Raw genomic sequence first — 20,392 nt, 5'->3', positions numbered from 1 at the left:
TCACTCACCCTCACTCACCCTCACCCTCACACACCCTCACCCACCCTCACACACGCTCACCCACCCTCACACACGCTCACACACCCTCACACACGCTCACTCACCCTCACACACGCTCACTCACCCTCACACACGCTCACTCACCCTCACACACGCTCACTCACCCTCACACACGCTCACTCACCCTCACACACGCTCACTCACCCTCACACACACTCACTCACCCTCCCACCCCCTCACCCTCACACCCCCTCACACACGCTAACTCACCCTCACACACGCTCACTCACACTCACTCGCCCTTACAACCTCACACCCCTCTCACCCTCACTCACTCTCACACCCTCACACACCACATCACTCAGGAACACCACTGCATCACTCAGGGGTCTGCTATCCTATGCTCACCCCAAATTTTTGCTTTTTGCTTCACTGGTTTATGACTTAATGTGGCTATGGACCTGCTAATCAGACCCACAGCCTGCTGTTCTCTCTCTAAATTGATGCCAATGCACTCTAGGTGCATTACAAATTGGAACTGGTTCACCTTATAGGCCCCTGTAACAGTGTACCCCAGGTACCCAGGGCATAGGTGTATCCAAGGCCTACCAGGGGCTGCAGCATGTATTATGCCATCCCTGGCCTGGCCTCCATATTTGACACAACTGGCTGATCAATCAGCTGGGCTAAGTTGGTGTAATCACCTCTTACTTAGATGTAGTATATCTATATCTAACATATCTGGACACATGTTAACCTATAAGCTACTCCTATGGAAGGCCTCGACAATCCTGGAGGCAGAGTGCTTGGTTTCATGTGAGATGGTGCTCTGGCATGAGCTGAGCCCATCTGCAGCTGCCGGGAACAACTCCCTTAGCTGTTCCGGGATATTGCCATACCATATACTCTTTAAGTGCATTATAATCCTCGCGGTTACTTGCTAACTTTGGTTTGGCTTTATCAAAACATGTCGAGTAAGGTGCCATACGAATTGGGATACTACCGCCTCGCCAATTCTGGCGACGGGGGTAGCATTTCACCCTTCTAGAGGGACACGACATGTACATAACCTGAACCCCGGTTAAAGTTAAACTCGAGCCTCAGCATCACAAAATGGATGCTGCCACCACAGACACAAGTCTGACCTCCTGCTGCTGGGAGTCCTTCCAGCGAGGGAGGCTTGGATAAAGGGTTTCCTGCCTTGGGAGGTGCGAGCACCACCCCAGACAGGATTTTGTGTATTGGGTAGGACAGGGCTGAATAGAATGAGACATGCCTGGGGCACACAAGGTGTCCCTGTGCATAAGCCAGTCCAAACCGGTCCTGGGGCTTTCCAGACCCAGTCCTGGCGCGGAACTGGACAAAGGAAAGGGGGTGTAACCACCCCCCTTCCTGGTCCCACCCAGAGGAGGGACCTAGCAGTTGATCCGGCCCCTAGATTTGGGATAAGAGTAGGAGCTGTGTCCCAAGACTTCAGATCATCCTGAACTCGACTTGAAACTAAGAAGAAAACTGGACTCAGACATTCTGCTGCACAGAAGACTGAAGAGCATCTCCCTTGTGGCCAAGGAGTGGCCACCCTGTGAACACAGGCACCACCCAGCAACTCGACGTCTGCTTTGCCGCCGCCTCCCGCTGGAGCCCGAGCCCAGAGCCCGACAAGACCTGGATTCCCAGACATCTCAGAGCCCGATCCACAGTCCCTGAAAAGAAGAGACCCGTGGAGGCACCGAGAGACGTGGGACCTGCCATCTTGGAAGATCCGCGAGAAGCTGACTGCGAAGCACCCGAGGCACCCTCGACGCTGGGCTTTGGGGTTTGAGAAGCCCCACCATCGAGCAGCATCTGCACCGAAGATCAGCCTCTCAGCATCTCCACGATCTGCGTGGGGCCCTTTTGCATTTTGCCACTCGACGCGTTATCCCGGTTACTAGCCCGTTAGCTAGTGGCCATCTTGGCGACGAAATCCGAAATCAACACCGCTGGTCTGGTTGCTCCAGACTGGCCCTTGCTCCTGTAAAAAGGAGCAGCCCCTCTGACCTTGCTGGTCCGAGTGAGAAGCTTGCATCGTTTCCTGCGTGGCTTGCATTAGCCAAGGCCTGTTTGCTCCGATCAAGAAGCCGACACCGCCATCAGCTAGAGCCTTCGTGGGACAGCTCATGATCAATGCCTGGACGTCCTCGACCTCTTCGTGTCCACGTGGCTGCAGAGAATCTTCACTTCTTCGCCTGTTTACACCCGACATCGCCTGGTTCCCTCCTGGTTCCACGGTAGTCACTGGCTAGTGGCTTTGAACATTGTCCCCTCTGCTTTCAGGTCTTCACCTCTTCAGATCCACCCTTGGATCCACCGGAACTCACCTCGACGACCCGCCTGCAGCATCTTCATCTACAGGCTCCATAGACCAGCGTGACGAAACCCGACACACTTTGAGACATATGCACCCGCTTCCTGTGGGTGAGGTAACCCTGGCACTCCGGCGCTCCTGTGTAGCAATACACCTCTATTGTCTATGTTTCAAGTTGCTAGGTTCTAGGTCATCCGGAAGGTTCCCTTTTCAGTAACTTTGTAACTTTTACGACCATTGACATTGCATTGGTGAATGCGTGTGCTTTAAGCGCTGCACCCGAGTCACGCGGGCCTTTCCCGACTTAGTCACTGCAAGTCCCGAACAGCTCCAGCGATTCCCAAGGCCCTAGGCCTACTTCCTTTTCGATTAGTGGTACTTATACCACTATTTTAGTATATGGTTTGAGTGGCCACCAGGGCCTATCCATATTGTGCAACTTATGTATATTTAAACTGTGTTTTGTTTTAACGCATTTGCTTCTGTGCTCATAAAGAGTATAGGGGATACTTGCAGTAAATAAATATATATATATTTTCAATATATATCTGTGTGGTGTCCTTTCATTTGGTATTCAAGGGGATTGTATATGGTAAAACAGCTTGCTTCTCATGCCTTTACAGAGTTTAGCCTAAGACTGCTTTGTCCACGCTACCTCTAGGATAGCTGGTCTATAAGGTTGACTTACAATCAATCATCATAAGGGTTGCTTGGCATGGTACAAGGTGATCACTAGAACTAGTGAGCATCATATACCAGGCCAACTTCTCACAGACACCACCACATCACTCAGTGACACCACCACATCACTCAGTGACACCACCACATCACTCAGTGACACCACCACATCACTCAGTGACACCACCACATCACTCAGTGACACCACCACATCACTCAGTGACACCACCACATCACTCAGTGGCACCACCTCATAACTCGGGGGCACCACCACATCACTCGGGGGCACCACCACATCCTTCGGGGCACCGCCACATCCTTCGGGGCACCGCCACATCCTTCGGGGCACCGCCACCACATCCTTCGGGGCACCGCCACCACATCCTTCGGGGACACCGCCACCACATCCTTCGGGGACACCGCCACCACATCCTTCGGGGACACCGCCACATCACTCTGGGACACCGCCACATCACTCTGGGACACCGCCACATCACTCTGGGACACCGCCACATCACTCTGGGACACCGCCACATCACTCTGGGACACCGCCACATCACTCTGGGACACCGCCACATCGCTCTAATACACCGCCACATCGCTCTAATACACCGCCACATCGCTCTAATACACCACCACATCGCTCTAATACAACACCACATCGCTCTAATACACCACCACATCGCTCTAATACACCCCCACATTGCTCTAATACACCCCCACATTGCTCTAATACACCGCCACATTGCTCTAATACACCCCCACATTGCTCTAATACACCCCCACTTTGCTCTAATACACCCCCACATCGCTCTAATACACCACCACATCGCTCTAATACACCACCACATCGCTCTAATACACCACCACATCGCTCTAATACACCCCCACATCGCTCTAATACACCCCCACATCGCTCTAATACACCCCCACATCGCTCTAATACACCCCCACATCGCTCTAATACACCCCCACATTGCTCTAATACACCCCCACATTGCTCTAATACACCCCCACATTGCTCTAATACACCCCCACATTGCTCTAATACACCACCACATTGCTCTAATACACCACCACATTGCTCTAATACACCCCCACATCACTAAGCCCAACCACATCATCACTCAGCAAAACAACTGCACTGTCCTTGCTTGTTTTTACCTGTCGCCTGCCCAAGATCAGGAAGCGGGCACACCGAACCAGCACCTCCTCACCACTTCTTGTCAGCCAATACCAACCCCCATGCCCAGCATACACAGAGAACTACACTTCTATGGCACAGCAGTACCAACTGCCTGCCTTCCTGCCCCTACACTGTTACCCCGCGGTGCAGCCTCAGGACAGTGGCTACATTGCCTGTGTCTGCCCCGCAACACGTTGTTCCTGCCATGGAGGTTTCCCACAACCGGGTGCAGTTAATAAGTACAGGGACCCAAAGATATGTGGCATCTCAGAATAAGAACGGACGGGGTACAGGTAGGCTTTTTTAAATTTATTTGTTTTCACTTTTATATAGCGCAGACTTTACCCGCAGGTATCAGAGCGCTTTAAATCCGCATGCTTATAACAAGCAAGACTAGCACTCTATATTACTTCCAACTTTGCTTAGCATAAGCAACAGCTAACCATTCACAAACAATGTTTATATACCAATTGCAAATAAAAAAAAATAATTAATGCAAAGCTTTGTCATTTACAATGCCAGTAACTCAAACTTTAATGCTGCGAGACCTATTGCATAGTAAATGCTTGTTTTGTTTAGTTATTATTTTTACCTTTTTTAGGCACAGGGAGATGGTGAGTTCCCTAGAATCACAGCATGTTTAACCGACACCAGGACTGGAACCTACTTTGCCAGTTCTAAAGTTGGCAGCCCTGGATTCTACACAGTATGTGGATTGCAGGAGATAAAACAAAAGTAATCCTTACAATTATTTCTTTTTTTTTTCAGCCTAGTAAACATATACATGGTGCTGTGCTTTTACGTACCAGCTGGAGGGATGAGGGACGTTGAGAGCATGGGGATAGATGTTTGAGGGGAAAGCGGCTGCGAGGGAGAGAGCTAGAAAACACCTACGCTCTCAAGGAGTGATGAAGAAAAAATAAAGTAGTTTTGGGAATGTGAGCAATGGAAAAATACAAGTCATCCAGTCAAAAGGAAAGGTAAAAAGGCTAAGCTCTGTTGGGGGAGGGAGCACACAAATAAAAAAAAAAGACAGGCCTCTGAATAAGAGGCAAGTATATTAGAGTGACAATAAAGCCAACTACCAATGGTAAGCAATGAGTGGCTGTAAGCCCACTGTTAGTTTGTGGAATGTTCTAGAAGAGCTCTTTTCAGAAACATCTGCAAAGCTTGTGTGCAGATCTGAAAAGTTTAATATTTCAGTTTTTAAATGGTTTTCAATTAAATTGGGCATTCAGTTTTTACTCATTCATTTTGAGTTTGGATTTCTACCTAGGTAATTGCCATATTAAAGTTGAGGAAAAATATACCGACAAAAAAGCTGAATTTAATTTTGGAGGTGGGATGGTAGGAGATGCAATTTTCTTTAAAATGTACAGTTTTCTGTAAGATGTTTTCTTCAAGATTATAATGCAGGACATCACTTCAAGTGCATATTTTTTTTATCAGTGGAGTAATTGGGTAAAAATTATTTGAAACCCGCAATTTCATTAAATTTGAAGGATTGCCTTGTTTTAATTCTAGTCCCACATGTCTACTGTAAGCCCACATACTGCCACACACATTGCCGCACCCAAAACCTTGAGCCAGTGATATTCTGATTTTCTCAAACTTACAGCTGAAGTGACTCTGTCCTTGTTTAGTAACTTAGGCTCATGGGTATTAAGGTTTCACTTTCTCTGGTTCCAACGTTACTAACTTGATTTTTACAATTCAATTTGGACAAGTATGATGACCGCTTTGACTTCCAAGAACACTTCCGGTATTGGACTACAAAATAAGATAGGAGTTTAGCACACATCATGCTCTTGCCGATATGTCAGTCAATGGGTAGTGTGACGAAACAAAAGTTATGCTCTTACATTGTAGTAGGCTGGGAGCAGTTGTTCAGTTATGCAGATGCACATTTATTTTTTCACGTAAACTTCTGCTGCCTCAAGCAATATAGTGTTTAGGCTACAGGAAGTCAGAAAGGTAAGAGGTCTTTTAGTCTAGCTGCGTCAAAAGGTAAGCCGATGTGTGGACTGTTTATATTGATTGTGAGGAAGTTATGACGCAAATAATTCCAAATCCAGTTGCATTATTCATGCCTCTTAGGATTAAAACGCAGAATACAAAAATCATCTTAACAAACATATGTGTTTACCCATGTACATAAGCAAAAAAGACCGGCGTTAAGCAACTTTTAGATTGTTCATGGTATTAAAGATATGATGATTGTGATTTAATGCTATCAGGAGTTTTAACTTAAATCATATGCATTGTGCTTTTGAGGTAGACTGGTGCTGAGTACAAGAAATTAGCTGGAATATTCTTGAGTCTTAGACTTTATTCAACAAAGTGAAACTGTTGTGGGGAAACTATAATAAAACAAGCACTGGCGTTGCCAATAGGTTTCGCATTTTGAAAGTTGGAGCTATTGGTTTTGTAAATAACATTTTATATTTATATATCGTTATTGGCATTGTCAATAACAATATATAAATATAAAATGTCATTTACAAAACCAATAGCTCCAACTTTCAAAATGCGAAACCTATTGGCAACGCCAGTGCTTGTTACAATTCTAACCAACCAAGTTCTGGAATATTTAGAGAACATTTTTAAAGTTTTAAAAATATTGTAAAACAAGATGAACATGTTCTAATGTGACGTCAGTGCACAGTCCCTGTGGCTGCTACCCCGAGGGAGCCGCTGAGGGCAAAAAAAACGAAAACGTCAGGATTAATTCGCCCTATTATCAGCCTACACGTCCAGGGCTTTAAGGGAAAATAAAAAAACAAAAAAGGCACCGGGACGGGTCCCATCGGGCTCTCCATTGTTGCCCTCACTCTCACGTGAAGAAACATCATCTGAACCCTGCAGCAGACCTCTCGTCACTGCCGCTGAGGTCACTTGAAAGAAACTCGTAAAAGTTCTTTCAGTCTCAATTCAGAACTGAATCATTTTCAATATTATGAACAACGAGGTCATCGTTGTTGCTGATTTTATCTTATGCAAATAACAACCCTTGGCAAAGCCAATATTTCTGGCTTGTATGTGTAATAGCTTTAAAGAGGCAGCCGGACGATTAATCAAGACGTACTGAACAGAAAATGGTGCCTACAAATAGAGGAAGGTAATGCCAGGGACAAGCGGCTATCGGAGGCGGAGATGGATGAAGCCAGGTTGTGCTGAGAACAGAAACATCTAAGAATGAATGCGGCATGGCGATTCTAGGGTTGTTGCAAGCGACTCAGTGATGTTTCAACACGAACTGTAAACAATGACCGGAAGGTACCCACACGATCATATTAAAAAATTTAAAACCCGTTCCAGAAAGGGGACGGCACAGTTCTTAACGTGAAGCCATTCCTGAGAGAGAAGCCTTTGTTAACTGCTGCAACTGAAAAATATAACCACTAACTTGCTAGAAGCAGCAAATTGGAGCCTTCTTAAACGGGAGATGCGCGGAGGGAAGCCGGATGGGGTCGGGAGAGCCTGGTGGGGGGGCGGGAATGCGAGATTGAGGGGAGGAGAAGTCGGATGGGGGCGGGAGAATAGGGAGAGGAGATGCACGTGGATGGGGGCGGGAGAGCCTGGTGGCAGATGGGCCGGATGGGGGCGGGAGAGCCTGGTGGGGGGGCAGGAATGCGTGCGAGGGGAGAAGTGTGATAGGCAGATGCGCGGAGGGAAGCCGGATGGGGGCGGGAGAGCCTGGTGGGGCCAGGCGGATTAGGGAGATGCTCGTGCGTGTGTGGTCACGTGACCCGCTTTTGTGGTCACGTGACCTCACATGCACTGTAAAGAAACCGCAGTGGAAACCGCAGTGGTTTGACTATTCGATTGAGCCCATGAATTTTCGCCATTCCATTCGCAAGCGAATGGTAATAGGCGAAACCTAAAAAAAGACAAGACTCATCTTGGCAAGGCAAAAGCAGGTTTACTGTTGTGGCACGGAGGATAGCTATCCCCACACAGCTGGTCTCATATGGTTTCTCGCCGACAGCCACTTAAATAGTCACACAAAAATTGTATGTTACAAAAAGGTAAAGAACAAGCTGCCCCTTCACATATTTGTTACAAAAACATCACATCACCTGTGTTCTCAAACTCCTTATCTTTTCTCTACTCATTCTTTTTTGCAATTCCAACAATACTTAACAAACCGTTTATTTACCTCTTTCGTATGCATGTGTGCCTTATTGTTTGCTCCCAAGGCTTCTTATCAGATTCTGTGTACTCTTGGCTAACAACTCTTGCCTTGATTCTTCAAGTCACGTTTTCAATCATTGAGAAAACAGAATAGTTGCTTGGGTGCTGTGACCACAAATTCCTTTAGACTTGCAAACACTGGTTATCCTTTAACTGTAAATGTATAGGCATTTATATAGCGCACTACTTACCCGGAGGGTCCCAAGGCGCTTCGACCGCTGCAAAACCCTTCCTGGCTTCCCTGAGAGATGGTCCCTTAATGGGTATCTCCAGGGTGAGACCAGGCATCCCCGGCGGTCTGGTGGGGCCGTTAGTGAAGATGAGGCAAGCTAATGCCCAGAGTTGCCGAGTGTGATCGCTGATCAGAGTGGGCACCGAGGCAAGAGAATTATCGAGTCCGCTGACCCTGGTCCAGAAACCTGCCGCGCCGGGAATCGAACCCTGGTCCCGGGCCGTCCTCTGCTCTCGGGTCTGCCGCCTCTAACCAGTGAGCCACACTACTTCACCTCACCTTCACCTTCAACTAAGACCTTGTTGATCATGCACTTTGTTCCCTAGGGAACTCTTCACTTGCTTGCATCCTGGTGGAACTTTGGCCTGCACAGTTCTTTCACCACATGTAACTCTGCTATGTTGTCTACTGATGACTGCGTTACGCAACTGCTTCACATTGAGTTTCCTCTCCAACATGTCCCCACTGGGTCTGTAATTGGTATTAAATGATATGCATTACCCTGAGCATCTACTACTTGTGTAGGTGTCCTAACTGTAAACGTCCCTTCCGCCTTTGTACTGTTCGTTCTACAATGTGCTAAAACTAATTGAATACCACAACATAACAGTGCCACAAGGGCTGGCAATAGAGCCTTTAACAGTCCTGACACCCAGGATGGTACTAAAGCAAACCATCCATCAAACCATTTATCTGGGGCACCTCCTTCATCTACCATTTTCTTCTGTAGAATATGCAAATTTTGTATAGCCTCTGACAAAGTTCCATTGTCCGCATTGTTTGCTGGGACATACGCGCAACAAACATTTCCTATCTTGGCACATACCCCTCCTTCCATATCTGTCATGAAGTGAAGTACATAGTGATGCTGCATAATCTTCATTCCCATTGCACACAGCTCTTCCTTTATGGCATTAAATCCATCTATCATTGTATTCAGTTCCAATCTAGCTATTTGTAACCATCTAGCAGTTATCTTTGCCTGAAAAAAAGGCAGAATACTTCCAAAGAATAACTGAGCATCATTAAACAACTGGTACTCTTGGGGAACATCATTCCAAGTGGTAGTGCCGTAATACTCTGCAGCTCTTCTCTTTTGGTGATGATGTAACAAAGTCGTTGGATGGCTCATTGTGTATTCATGTAAGATTGACAAGGTTACTCCCAGAATTACAAAGGCAGGGGCATGCAAAGTGACTAGTGAGCAGAGGCGTCTTCAGTTTGTCGGTAATTGAGTGTACAATAGTTCTCCACACTGCCAATAATAGACCGCAAGGCTGAAGGTGCCCCCTGCATGCCAACGTTATCTGTTGTGGCACTGCAGTTATGTCATACATTAACTGTGCCATTTCCTCTGACAAGTAAAAAAAGACGTTAACCTCATGACTATCTGAGGAATTACTGTACTATCCATCTAAGTATATCGCCCAACATTATCATCACATATGCGCGTACACTTTGGTAATGAATCCTGACTAATATCAGTACCATTCCATAAAGATATGGCCCTACAAGGAATTTCAATATCAGAATGCCATTGATTATGGGCATTAACCGATCCAATAACTCTAAATCCTGGCCTACGAGAACAATCTGAGGGTAAAGGATTTACTAAATAACTATTAAACTTGGTGGGCGGGCATGTTACTCCTAAAAGCCCTAAACCTAAGACCTTTTGTATCCATTCTGCAAAGTTAGGACAACCTGTTTATTTCATTCGTGCTATCTTATCCTTAATGCACTGCCTGTCTGTAAGGATATATAAAACTTCAGCTAAGGTGTCATTTTTTGTAGCATTAACTAGAAACTGTACTACCTGAACATGTTGGCTGCATTCAGGCCTTAATCCTACACAGTTAGAGATGTAAAAGACTTAAAGCTGTGCTTGGGGGTACTTCTTTAGTTGAGTGTAACCTATCTGATCCTGTGGCACGCGGAATTAAATGGCAAAGGAAACGCAACCCATTAGTGCTTTCTGATCATATGACACATTAGCATGAGTAGACCGTTCTCTTTGCAGGTGTACGATATAACTAGTAGACCTTAAATATATATTACTATAGAGAAGCAATAGTAGAAATTTTGGTGTCAAAAGACAAAAAGGGAAAAGGAAAACCAAATAATACATAAATACATAACTTTTTTTTGCTGGCTCACAAAATTGTCCGGGCGGAGGTATCCTGCCATCTACCTTAAGGGCAGTGGGGGATGGCCATTGTTACTGTAAAAGGACCATCGAACTTCGGGTCCTTACATTTCGGATAAATGTCCTCATTTATATACCTCGTCGCCTATGTGCACAATTGGGAGGTCGACCTCAGCGGTGGCGCCATTTTTCTTTTCTCTGGTCTCCTGTTTAGAAATAAACTTTGCAGCTTTTGTTAGTTCATAGAAATAGACATGCATTTTATTGTTCAAGATTTCAGCTGTACGTTCTCCCTGTACCTTACTTATAATGGTAGGTATTTGCTTATTCATAAGTCTCCCTGTCACTATCTGATGGGGTATCAAGTGGTGATCAGAATTAGGTGTATTCTTAAGGGAGAATAGTGCTAATGGTAAGCAGTACAACAATTGTTTATGCAACGTGGTGCATAACTAGCTGATCTTATTCTTCAGTAAGCTGTTTAGGCGCTCAACAATGTCATTGCTCTTTGTATGATGAATAGAAGATAGTTCATGCTTTATCCCTAATATTGTGGTGAGATGTGTGAAAACTGCATTAACAAAGCGTGCACCGTTATCAGATTTTATCGCTTCAGGAATTCCCCAGCGAGAGAATCACCTTACTGATCAGAAACATAATAGCTGCATTAGCATCACAATGAATGCATGGTCCTGCTTCAACCCAACGAGAAAAAGGACAAACCACAACTTTGAGGTACCGATAGTTGTTGCACCTGTCTATCATGTCCACATAGGCAAGATTGATCGCTTTAAAAAGACCTTGTGGTCGTCGTATGGTAGAATTTATCACCTTCAATGTTGAATTTGGAGAGAATTGTTGACCAACAGTATAATTATGAAAGGTACATGGTTAGTATATCATTCAAATTGGGAACTAATCAATATTGTTGTATTTGCATAGACAAATGGTCTCTTGAGATATGGGCTGGCAAATGCAGTTGATTAAGAGCTATAGTAAGCAAATCCTGAGGCATGACTAGTTTACCTGTAGATATTTGTCTTTAGATTAAATCATCCCTCGACTGGGAACACCCTTTAGTCTCCCATAGATGTTCTCATGCGGTGGAACATCTTCCTGTAACTTTCGAAGATGTAAATGTGCTGTCTCAGCATAAAGAGGTGTAACAAATTCTGTGGTAGTGTTAGATTCAGACTCTAATGGCGTGGCAGTCTGGGGCCTCTAAAACAGAGACATGTTGTGAATCTGATGGCTCAGGCAGGGATGCAGGATACAAAATCCTGTCCAGTTATCTGTGCTGCACATTTTACAACTGCCACTACTTGTGGTAAAGTAAGTTCCTCAATTAAAGCCTCTAAAAGATTATTATGCATAACAGGACCACCGTCTGACTTAAGGAAGCCTCTCTTGTTCCATCTCATAATGCTAAAATGTACAGTAGTAGTTTCATAGGCCTAATAGATCATGATGTCATTCCCTATTCCTTGTTTAAGAGCCGCTTTCAAGGCAGTCTATTCTGCTGCTTGTGCAGAATAATGTGCTGGCAGTGATAACGGCTTCACTATGTGGAGTGTGTCTGCAGAATCATTCTGTTGTGCCCTGATTACTGCAGCAGCTCTGTCTTACTCCTTTGTCCTAGTCAAAAGTAGAGGAAACATCATCAAAATAGACAATGCTACTGGGAATATGATCTCTGTTGCTTGACAAGATTAATTCAGAATATATTTTGCACAGTCATGTGCATCATGCCCAGAGTCCAATATAGGCTGGGCAAAACATTTCACCGTATGCCACTTCACAACCTTCAAAGATGGTAGTGACATTATCACCTCATATCCTGCCGGGTCTGGTTACTTAGTGGACCAATGCGTCCACTGTAGGGACCTGTGTTTGACCTCATGGTCACCAGTTCAAATTCCAGCAGGTTCACTCAGCCTTTCATCCTCGGAGGTCGATAAAATAACCATTGAGTTAGGTAACAATAAACATCTGTTATTCGGCGCCAAGATGCCCACGGGTGACCATGCGCTTTACAAATGCACGTTATATTTTATACTGGCACTCTGTTTGGTTAAAGTAGTCTTAGCCTTCTGAATAATAGCAAACTCTGCATATTCTGTATAGAGCGTCCAAGGTGCCCCCATGACAATGGGGGTACTCTTCTGTACTACAAAAGCTGCAGTGGCAAGAGTTTTCTCACAACAATAATGTCCTCTCAATACTGAATTCAACTGTCCATTAAAGTATGCAATGGGTGTGTCCCTTTTGCCAAAGGACAACTGTCATCACTTGACCATTGTAATAAGAAATAAAACACTTTGGCATAGTCAAGATTGTCCAAAACTGGGGCTTTCGTTACCTCAGCCTTCAATTTCTAAACGTCTCCCTCATTTCTGGCATCCATGTAAGCTTATCGTTTGTCTTTCACCTGTTTAATAGAAGCCAGCAAAGGTGCTATTAAAGTGCTCTGATCAAAGACCCATTGTGTCACATAATTACAGAGGCCAAGAAACTTCTGCATTTCCTTCACCATTTGTGGCTCAATCATTTGACGTATTGATACAGCTCTTTCAGGTTAATAGTCAGCCAGAAGCTGGTAGTAATTGTCCTAGGTAATGGACCTCCTCCTGACAATAATGAACTTTCTCTTACTCTACTTTGCATCCTCTCTGTGCGAGAGTAACCAGAAGAGATATACCGTAGTATTTTTTCCACTCTGTTGTTCTGTAGAACTGCAAACTCGTATGTCGTCGACATACTCCAACAATGTACTGTCACACTGAAAGTTTGACAGATCATTTTTCACCACTCTGTTGAAAATGCAAGGGGACTCATAATACCTTTGAGGCAAACAAGAATACAATTACTGAGTCCCATGATAGGACAACGCTGTCAAATAATGACTGTCAGGATGGAGAGGGATGCTAAAGAAAGCATTCTTGACAATTATGACGGAGAACCATTTAGCATCTTGAGGAATATTTGTCAAGGGTGTGGAACAATCGGGAAATTTAGTACCACTACATCATTCAGTTGGCACAGGTCTTGAATCATCGTCCAGTATTAGCCTTGGATTTCTTGACAGGGTAAATAGGGGTGTTACATGGAGATACTCCAGGGTATATTACTCCTTGCTTTAGCAGCGCCTTTATAGTAAGGGTGAGACCTTAATCTGCTTCTTTGGAAAGAGGATATTGTCTGACCCTAGATAGAATAGCACTTTCCTTTAATGTAATACTGAATGGAGAAGCGGTACGAATAAAGCCTACATCATGGGGACCCTTAGTCCACAAGGGGTCTGGCATTTAGGAAAGATCTGCATCCCTGTCAAAATCAAAAGCTCTAACTGGTGTGGGCGTCCTTACTTCGAATACTGTTCTCAACAGTATGTCATCATGTTTTCTTGGAATCTTCATCAAACACTTGATCATCCAGTATTTCCTTAACCATTTTACCAGGCTCAATGAATAATACACATGCACACAAGAGATGGTTATGATCACAAGCTATTTATTTATTTTGAAGGTTTTAAATAGCACGAACAAGACCTTTGTGGGTATCGGAGTTTTTTACACTTGTTAAGAGATGTATACAATCAATGCAAATCAGAGCACCATAGGTCTGTGTTATCTCTAAGGCCTTTATTTGCAATATAAACTCTTTGTCAGGTATCCACGAATTTTGCCCTTGTCACGGGAAAAGGAACTCTTTGGATAACTGAACCTCCCTTTCTAGTAACTTGTTTTTCTGCTATTGTTATATATAATGCTGTGGTAAAAGCTTCTAAATCCGCTCTAATTTGATCTCCAGTAGAATAATCTACTTTTACAGCCATGATCCTGGAAGGAGGAACTCCAGGGGTAGAACACATCATAGTTCTATCAAGCTCTAAATGAATTGTCATATTTAATTTGGTATTAAATCTGTTTTTATTGACCGAATACAAAGCAGGGAAACAGAATTAAGCCCCCTACAGCCCAGCTGTCCCGCTAGCGGTAATCTGGCTGTACAAGCAAGGCAATGATAAAAGCAGAGCCTCTCAAGGTTAAACACAGCAAGCCGCCTACAACCCATCAGGGCTGGCCGAATCTAAAAGGGGGAATAGTAACAGATTAGTAGTGCTGTGGGCGAGCATTCATGCCAGTTGAGAAAACAAGAGGCCTAAGGCAGCAGTATGTAGACCTACCGAAGTCAGTAGGCTCCGAGTAGTATTCCGTATTTAAACACTGAACAAAACAAAAAAAAATATAGAAACAATAAAGAAAACAAACATAACCCCATCCCTCCCCCACCCCCTCTCAGTGAGCAAAACAAAGGAAGGGTGTATGTCAGCCTAGGCGCCCTGGATGTTGTTACAGGTCCACTACGTCAGGGAGAAAGAGGGGACCAGTGATGCACACTCTTATGGGGTGACAGCGGTGTCATCTGTAACTAAGTTCAGGATACGGTGGTATTGTGGGCAGGTCAATTCTCGGAATTTAGTGGAGAGAATAGCTAAGAAAGGGGCCCAGGTTTTGGCATATTCTTTACTCTTACCCGCTTATCCTGTCTGCAGTGTTCAATGCAAGCGCTATCTGCCGCCCCCTAGTCGAGTGCAGGGGTGGAAGGTTATCGTATTAGGGAGGCCTAAAAGAGTGTCAGCAGGGAGTCGGGGTATGGAGGAGTCGAAGGCCAAATCAATGTCATCCAGTATCTTTTCCCAGTAGCGGGTTAGTTTTGGGCAATGCCAACGTAGGTGGGGAAGTGTCCCAGGGCTTCCGCATACCCCCCAGCAGAGGCCGTCCTATTGGGATTGCCATATTGATAGTCTATCAGCGGTGTAATACCAATATGTTGCAATCTTGAAAGCTGTTTCAGTATGGCTCGAGGAGTACGTAGTGTGGTGTACCCGATAAAAAAAGCATCCTCCCATTCCTTGTCTGACACTACGTGTGTCCTAATTGTGTCTCACAAAGTTTGTCTTGCATTACCAGCCCTTGGGAGGGCTGTGGTAACGTAGTAGATTTCAGAGATGAGGCTTTTATCGTCATTTTTGCTAATTATCCATTTCTCAAACGGCTTCATCTTTCAGAAAGCTAGGGAACGAGTCTCAGCCCCAGAGATCCAGTGTATCATCTGGGAGTGCAAATAAAAATCGGTGGCGGACAGATTATAGTCCGATTGTAGTTCCTTAAAGGGGATAAGGCCTTGAAGGTCAAATAAGTGCCCTAGGTGTTTACAACCACCATCTATCCAACATGCTGCGGACCAGTTATCCTTCCCCGGCGGGAAGGTGGGATTCGAGAAAAGCGGGGTCAAGGAAGAAGGGAACGTGGTCCAGTTGGCCCTCTGAGAGACCCTGTCTCATGCAAGCATTGTGGGACGCGTGACTGGTGAGGAATAAAGTCCCAAAGCGCATGCCGGTCTCGGTAACCAGGCGTCTCGCCAGATGTGATGGCCCGCTACTGTCTGATCCATGAAGACCCAATATTTCTCTGTCATGGGATGATTCCTCTCCACCAAATAACGTAGAAGCGAAGCATGGAAGTATTGAGTGATGTTAGGGAAGGCTAGACCCCTGTTCTTCTTTGGCCGTTGGAGCTGAGTTTTTTTAAATCGTCGTGAGATTGGGCCCCAGACAAAGCCCTCAATCGCCACAATTGTATTTGTCGCAGGACGTGTGGCGGGGGCTCTAGTGGCAATGTTTGGAACAGATATAAGGCACGCGATAATACGTTCATTTTAACCGCGGATAGTCTCCCAAACCACGTCTGGGGTAGGCGACGCCATCGGTGTATGTCTGTGCGGATCTGTGAGTTCGAGGCATGTGGGCTGTGAGTTCATATCTGCGCATAGATCGCCGCCTAGTGTTGGGTCCGTATGATTGCACATTGTTGTCCTGGAAGAGTCTTCGAAGTATCACGAGATAGGTGGCTCCTCCCCTGGACTACAGTGCGCATGGGCATCGACCCCATCCTCAGATTGTTTTTTTCCGCCATTGGGTTCGGATGTCTTTAATTCCCTCTTGTCGGAATCGATAGAAAACTTTCTTGAAACCAAAAGGTCTTTAGTCTATACGTCGGTATTGTCTTGCGTTCGGCATTACTTCTTCTAGCTCGGTTCCGAGCCGAATTCTCCACTCCCGCGTGCTCTCGGCGCGGAAGGCCCAGTCGACGCTCCTGACCTATCGACCGTCCATCATGGACCGAAGTCCATTCAAGAGATGTCCGGTCTGTAACTCGAAGTACCCCCACATCGACGTCCACCCGGTGTGCAACACGATGAGGACAAGTGTATGGCTTGTTCACGCTTCAGGTCCAAGAAGACGCTTAAGCTTCGACGAGCTGCGCGCCAGGAGGCCCAGCAGTCTGCTCCGGCGCCTGTAGACATCTTCGATGCAGGGGAAGTCGAGGACGAATCTATCCAGGACATTTCTGAATCAAACCCTGCGTCGGACGTCGACTATGACTACGACGCGGATGCTGAGGGGTTCGAGGGCGAAGAAGTCGTCGACGAGGTAGGGGACGACGACTGGGCCCTCAGGGCCATGGAGGATAGCTCGGATGAGGAGCTTCCTCAAATTGATTCTGGGGCCGTGCCGAATTATGAAGCCCAGGTTGAGGGATCGCCTTCGGGCCTTACTCAAGATCTAGTTATGGGTTCCACGGCCCCGCCTTCGGGCTCGGCCACGGACATTGTTGCCGAGCCACTCCCTGGCAAAACAAAACCGAAAGAGAAACCTACGGTCTCGACGCCAGATACTGCGCAGGTGCCAGCCTCGAAACCGAAATTGCGCATCGCTTTAGTCGGCTCCAAGGCCTCGGAGGCTTCAGCGCCGAAGAAGCCGAAGGTGGCTGTCGAGCCGAAGGCTCAAGTCAAGGGCGTTGAGACGAAGTCTGCCGCGCCGAAGACTAGAGTGAAGGTGGTCGAGACGGGTGCGTCGGCGCCGAAGACGGTCGACACCGGCAAACGCCTCGGCGACCCGAAGAAGGCTGTCGGCGAGCCGAAAAAGACTCTCGGCGACCCAAAGAAGCGGCTCGATGACCCAAAGGTCCTCACGACCCCACGTCCGCATGACAAGGCCAAGGGCACCGTGCCCCGCGAGACGACTCCAACAGTGGCCTCGAAGGATTCCATTGAACCGGCGCACCCATCCGCCGCGTTCACCAGGAAAGTGACGGACTCCCTGCAGCGCATCCGTGACGGCACCGCGTCGGTCGGTCCGGAGGATCCCCCGCCTACGAAACCTGTGGAAAAACCCCTTCAGGCGTCCGCGCCAATCCACTTCACGTTGCCGCCTAAGACGGCACCGAAGGCTTTCGCTCCTAAGGCAGTGGCCGGCGTGCCCGAAAAGGTCTCCTCGGCGCCGAAGGCGTCATCGGTGGTCCACAGCCCGCGACCTCAACGACCTTCGGGGGACGAGCGTCAGGAACACTTCATCGACGCCGAAACAGGCAAGCTTTCCCTCCTGAAGCGGAAAATCACCCCAGAACGCCCACTGGAGTCTTACAAGATCCCTCTCAAGAAAAAGAAGGACTCTGCTTGCTCTCCCGTCTTGGTGGAACCCCTTTCCCCACAGACTCATGATGTCGCCCACGTACTCGGAAGTGGACGCTGGTGAGGGTGATGATGAGGATGAATACAGTTATCCTGTCTATACAGACCCTGAGGATACCAATGAACCCTGGGCAGCTGGTGGTGACCCTGGGGATCCTCAATCAGGACAAGACCCTCAACTTTTTTCTGCTAGAACGTCCCCTCCAGAAGACTCTGCAGCTTTCAATGCCCTCATTGAGCGGGCGGCTAACAATCACAACGTCCAGCTGCATGCTGACCCTGTGGATGTCGATTTCCTCTTTGACACCTTTTCACTCTCAGAAAAAACTGTTAAGACTCTGCCTATGCTGAAAGGAGTTTTAAAGCATGCTGCTGAGATCTTTAAAGAACCTACCAGGGCAAGGGTGATAAACCCTAGGATTGACAAGAAATACAAGTCGGCGCCTACTGATCCTACCTACATCAAAGGACAGTTGCCTCTGGACTCCCTTGTCGTCTCGAATGCCCGGAAGAGGGCTAATTCTCAGACTACGGGTGATGCTCCTCCCCCAGACAAAGAATCCAAGGTCTTTGAAGCTTCGGGGAAGAGGGTAGCAGCACAGGCAGCCAACATCTGGCGCATTTCTAACACACAGGCGCTTCTGGCGCGCTATGACAGGGCACACTACGATACCCTGGATACCCTGTTGCAACACCTGCCTGATCAATACAAGGAAGGGGCTGAGATGCTGATTCAGGAAGGGAAGCTAATCTCTAACGCTTCAATTAAGTGCGCTCTGGACGCAGCTGATACCGCTGCCAGAGCTATAAATACTAGTGTTATGCTTCGGCGACATGCCTGGCTGAGAATCTCTGGATTTAAGCCAGAAATCCAAACCACCATCCTAAACCAAACAGTTAACCCAGATCACCTGTTTGGCCCAGAGGTTGACACCACCCTAGAAAAGATAAAGAAGGATGCTGAGATTGCAAAATCCATGGGTGCCTTACAGTCTCAGCAGTTTCAGGGTGGGTCTTTTCGTCGCTCCAGCACTAGAGGCGTTTCCAGGGGCCAGCTCTCCCAGTCCACGCAGTGCTACAAGGGCAACACTCAGACTACTTACACCAACAAGAGTTGAGGTGGATATCGTGGCAACAGCGCCAAGGGCAGAGGACGTGGAAACAACAGCTCCAGATCCTTTGCCACCTGCAAACAGTGACGCCTTGTCACTGCCCCCCGACCATACAACACCGGTCGGGGGGAGACTCCAGCAGTTCCTGCCCGTCTGGAAGTCCTTCACCACGGACAGGTTGGTCAGAAAACTTATCCAATACGGTTATTGTGTGGAGTTAACATCCACTCCACCCAACATGCCCCCAAGACACCGTCCTATGTCGGACGAGCACTTGCACTTATTGCAGCAGGAGGTCACCGTCATTCTGCAAAAAGGAGCAATAGAGCTCGTGCCGGTGCAGGAAAGAGGCACAGGGGTCTACTCCCTGTACTTCTTAATACCAAAAAAGGACGGGTCCCTCAGGCCCATCCTGGACCTCAGGCCACTCAACCGCTACATCCTGTCGGAGCACTTTCATATGCTGACCATGCAGCAAGTGCTCCCGTTGCTCAGTCAGGGGGATTTTCACGCAACTTTAGACTTAAAGGATGCGTACTTTCACATTCCCCTGCACCCTGCACACAGGAAATACCTCCGGTTCACCATACAAAACCAGCACTACCAGTTCAAGGTTTTGCCTTTCGGTGTCACCACGGCACCCAGGGTGTTCACAAAGTGCCTAGCGACGGTGGCGGCGCATCTCAGGAGACGGAACATCCACGTCTACCCTTATCTGGATGACTGGCTCATCCAGGCAAAGTCAGCCCAGCAGTGTGCCGCCCACATGTCCCACACCATTCACCTCCTGCACAATCTGGGATTCTCACTGAATTACCCAAAATCCCAGCTCCAGCCCGCCCACATACGGCAGTATCTGGGTGCGACCATAAACACTCTGGCGGCCACAGCACAGCCAAATTCAGTGAGAGTCAGCAGCATTCAATCGCTGATACAAAAATTCAGACCTCAACACTCCCTT

General features: G+C 47.0%; 2 protein-coding genes across 3 annotated transcripts in view; both read left to right on the top strand.

Moving 5' to 3' along the window:
- ZBTB17 (zinc finger and BTB domain containing 17) overlaps positions 1–20,392 on the top strand; it is a 330,328-nt gene that overhangs the window by 65,012 nt on the left and 244,924 nt on the right. The window lies entirely within an intron of this gene.
- LOC147710909 (uncharacterized) lies at positions 5,157–19,437 on the top strand. Its single transcript, XM_086923101.1, has 2 exons — positions 5,157–5,191; positions 18,513–19,437. The coding sequence occupies exons 1-2, from the start codon at positions 5,157–5,159 to the stop codon at positions 19,435–19,437; spliced, it is 960 nt and encodes a 319-aa protein (XP_086779227.1).

This window comes from Lissotriton vulgaris, chromosome 5 (assembly GCF_964263255.1).
Source record: "Lissotriton vulgaris chromosome 5, aLisVul1.2, whole genome shotgun sequence".
Taxonomy (NCBI): Eukaryota; Metazoa; Chordata; class Amphibia; order Caudata; family Salamandridae; genus Lissotriton; species Lissotriton vulgaris.
The sequence above is the reverse complement of the archived record's forward strand: the minus strand, read 5'-3'. Positions and strand labels throughout refer to the sequence as shown.